Below are 2,544 nucleotides of genomic sequence, written 5' to 3' on the forward strand. Positions count from 1 at the left end.
ACATGTTTACAAAATGGCAATATGTTTACAGCACATCATCCACTCTTTCAATCATGCAGTCCTTCAGTCTCAATCATTTAATGGGTTCATTCCCAGTGCTTCATTTTAAGGGGTTAGAGGAAGATTTGCTGAAATTGTACTCACCCGCAGGCCATGTAGATGATTTTGTTTCTTCATGGGAACAGCTGTTTAGAAATGTAGCATTGCATCACTTGCTCACCAATGAATGCTCTGCAGTGAATGGGTGCCGTCAGAATGAGAGTCCAAACAGCTGATAAAAACATCACAATAATCCACACCGCTCCAGTCCATCAATTAACATCTTGTGAAACCAAAAGCTGCGTGTTTGTACGTTTTTAGTACGTTTTTAACTTCAAACCATTGCTTCTTGCTAAAATACGAGTCCATAATCCATAATAATGCTTCATCCAGTGAAAAAGTCCATCTCCTGTTGTCTCTCTCATCAAAATCCAGCCACATATTTGTTTAGAGCTGTTTTGGCTTGTAAACGGAGCTTGATCTGAGCAGATTTCTCTCCTGATTCAGACCAGACCACTTTTTCACTGTTCGAAGCGTTATTATGGATTAGAGACTCGTATTTTAGCAAAGGTTTGAAGTTAAAAACTTCTTAATGATGGAGTTGTTTCAGCTTTTGTCTTCTCCAGATTTTAACTGATGGACTGGAGTGCTGTGGATTACTTGTGGATTATTGTGATGTTTTTATCAGATGTTTGAACTCTCATTCTGACGGCACCCATTCACTGCAGAGCATCCATTGCTGATCAAGTGATGAAGTGCTACATTTCTCCAAATCTGATGAAGAAACAAACTCATCTACATCTTGGATGGTCTAAGGGTGAGTACGTTTTCAGGTTTTTTTTTAATTTTCAGATGAACTTTTCAATAAAGCATGTGAATGAGTATGCAACTCCAAGGTTATGGGTTCGATTCCCAGGAAATGCATGAACTAAAAAGTGCTATTGATTTGCCTTTCTAAGAAAAATCTATCAGCATGTTAGCATTTTTTTTGTTTCATCAGTCATGTTGGCCACAAAGAGACTGGAAACTCACTGACATTTGAAGTTTTATCCTCATATTTGCTTGTGTGTTTCTGCAGCAATGGATGGACGGCTTGCGGTCATTGATTCAGAACTCTCGAGCGAATAACGTGTGTCCGATGACCTGCCTGAGAAAACAGTGAGTGCCACCACAGCTATAAATCACTGGAGCGATTTCAGCCTGCTGATGTGCTGTGTGTCGAGTCACTGAGTCACTTTTAAGGTTTCATGAAGTATTCAAGGAAATGATTTGACCAGCAGCCGTGTTTCTGACTTGTTACTGATGCAAGCTAATCACCTAGAAAATCACATTTTCTTTCAATTAATATTCGAAACAAGTTACTAAGCTCAATCAGCAACATTGATGATGTGCTGTCAGTTGCCACAGATAAATACTTTTCTATCAAAACTTGTAAAAATAAGCAAAATTCTTGTTCACTGTAATGCACATCTAATGAAAGTCTGTGAGGCAAGACATTACAAATGATTTCAATGCACTTACATTAATTCCTCAGGGAATTGTGTGTTATTTAAGCTGTAAAAAAATTTTTTTTTTGAAGGTGGAAGAACTTGTTTATTAACCTTAACCTAGAATATTTAATAATGCAATGTCTTTTTGCTTACATATTCAGTGTTTCTTCTTTGCTTGTGTTTTGATTTATTTTCTGCAGTTGGATGCGGTTGTCATTTTTGACCAATGTGAATGGAAAAATACCCGTCAGGAGGTACTTTCAGCATTCTAATGAAGAAACCCTAGTTTTGATATTTGATTAATGTCAATTACTAGATCACATCTTGATATATTTTATGGCGATTATTCATACAGTGTGCAAAATATATTTGGCCACTCAAGTTGTACTTAAAATGTCTGTATGTCATTGCATTAGATAAAAAAATGTCACTTTTGTTTTGTACAGTGTCAGTCAAACATTTGGAATTAAGATATTTAATGCTCAACTAGACTGCATTTATTTGATCAATAATACAGTAAAACCTTGATAAAAATCAGCATATTAGAATGATTTCTGAAGTATCATGTGACACCGAAGACTTGAGTATTGATGCAGAAAATTCAGCTTTGATCACAGAAATAAATTACATTTGACTATATATTCACATAGACAACAGACATTTTAAATTGTAATGATATTTCACAGTACTCCTGTTTTTACTGTATTTTTTTAAATGAAATAAATGCAGCCTTGGTGAGCAGAAGAGACTTGTTTCAAAATATTTTAATTATTCCAAACCTTGGACCAGCAGTCTGTGTCAATGCATTTAGAAGGTTATATAAAGAAATACAAGCATACTTTTCAAGCAAACATGTTTGATGTAAAAGTAATCTTTGAATTGATTAAACAATAGATCTAATGAAAAGAAATTATGCTGCAGTGTTTGAGATGCACAGATACAGACACTTGATCTAATGAAGGACATCCACATGTTTAAAAGCGTCATATCCGTCTTTATAACCAGTGAATGTGTC

General features: G+C 35.4%; 1 protein-coding gene across 1 annotated transcript in view; it reads left to right on the plus strand.

The window, feature by feature from the left end:
- LOC107552868 (1-phosphatidylinositol 4,5-bisphosphate phosphodiesterase beta-4-like) overlaps window positions 1–2,544 on the plus strand; it is a 65,738-nt gene that overhangs the window by 13,447 nt on the left and 49,747 nt on the right. Inside the window, exons 6-7 of the mRNA XM_016234906.1 lie at window positions 1,118–1,197; window positions 1,730–1,783. Of these exons, the coding sequence (XP_016090392.1) occupies window positions 1,118–1,197; window positions 1,730–1,783 (134 nt within the window). The remainder of the gene's footprint in view (window positions 1–1,117; window positions 1,198–1,729; window positions 1,784–2,544) is intronic.

Source organism: Sinocyclocheilus grahami, unplaced genomic scaffold (genome assembly GCF_001515645.1).
Source record: "Sinocyclocheilus grahami isolate Dianchi unplaced genomic scaffold, SAMN03320097.WGS_v1.1 scaffold460.1, whole genome shotgun sequence".
Lineage (NCBI taxonomy): Eukaryota > Metazoa > Chordata > Actinopteri > Cypriniformes > Cyprinidae > Sinocyclocheilus > Sinocyclocheilus grahami.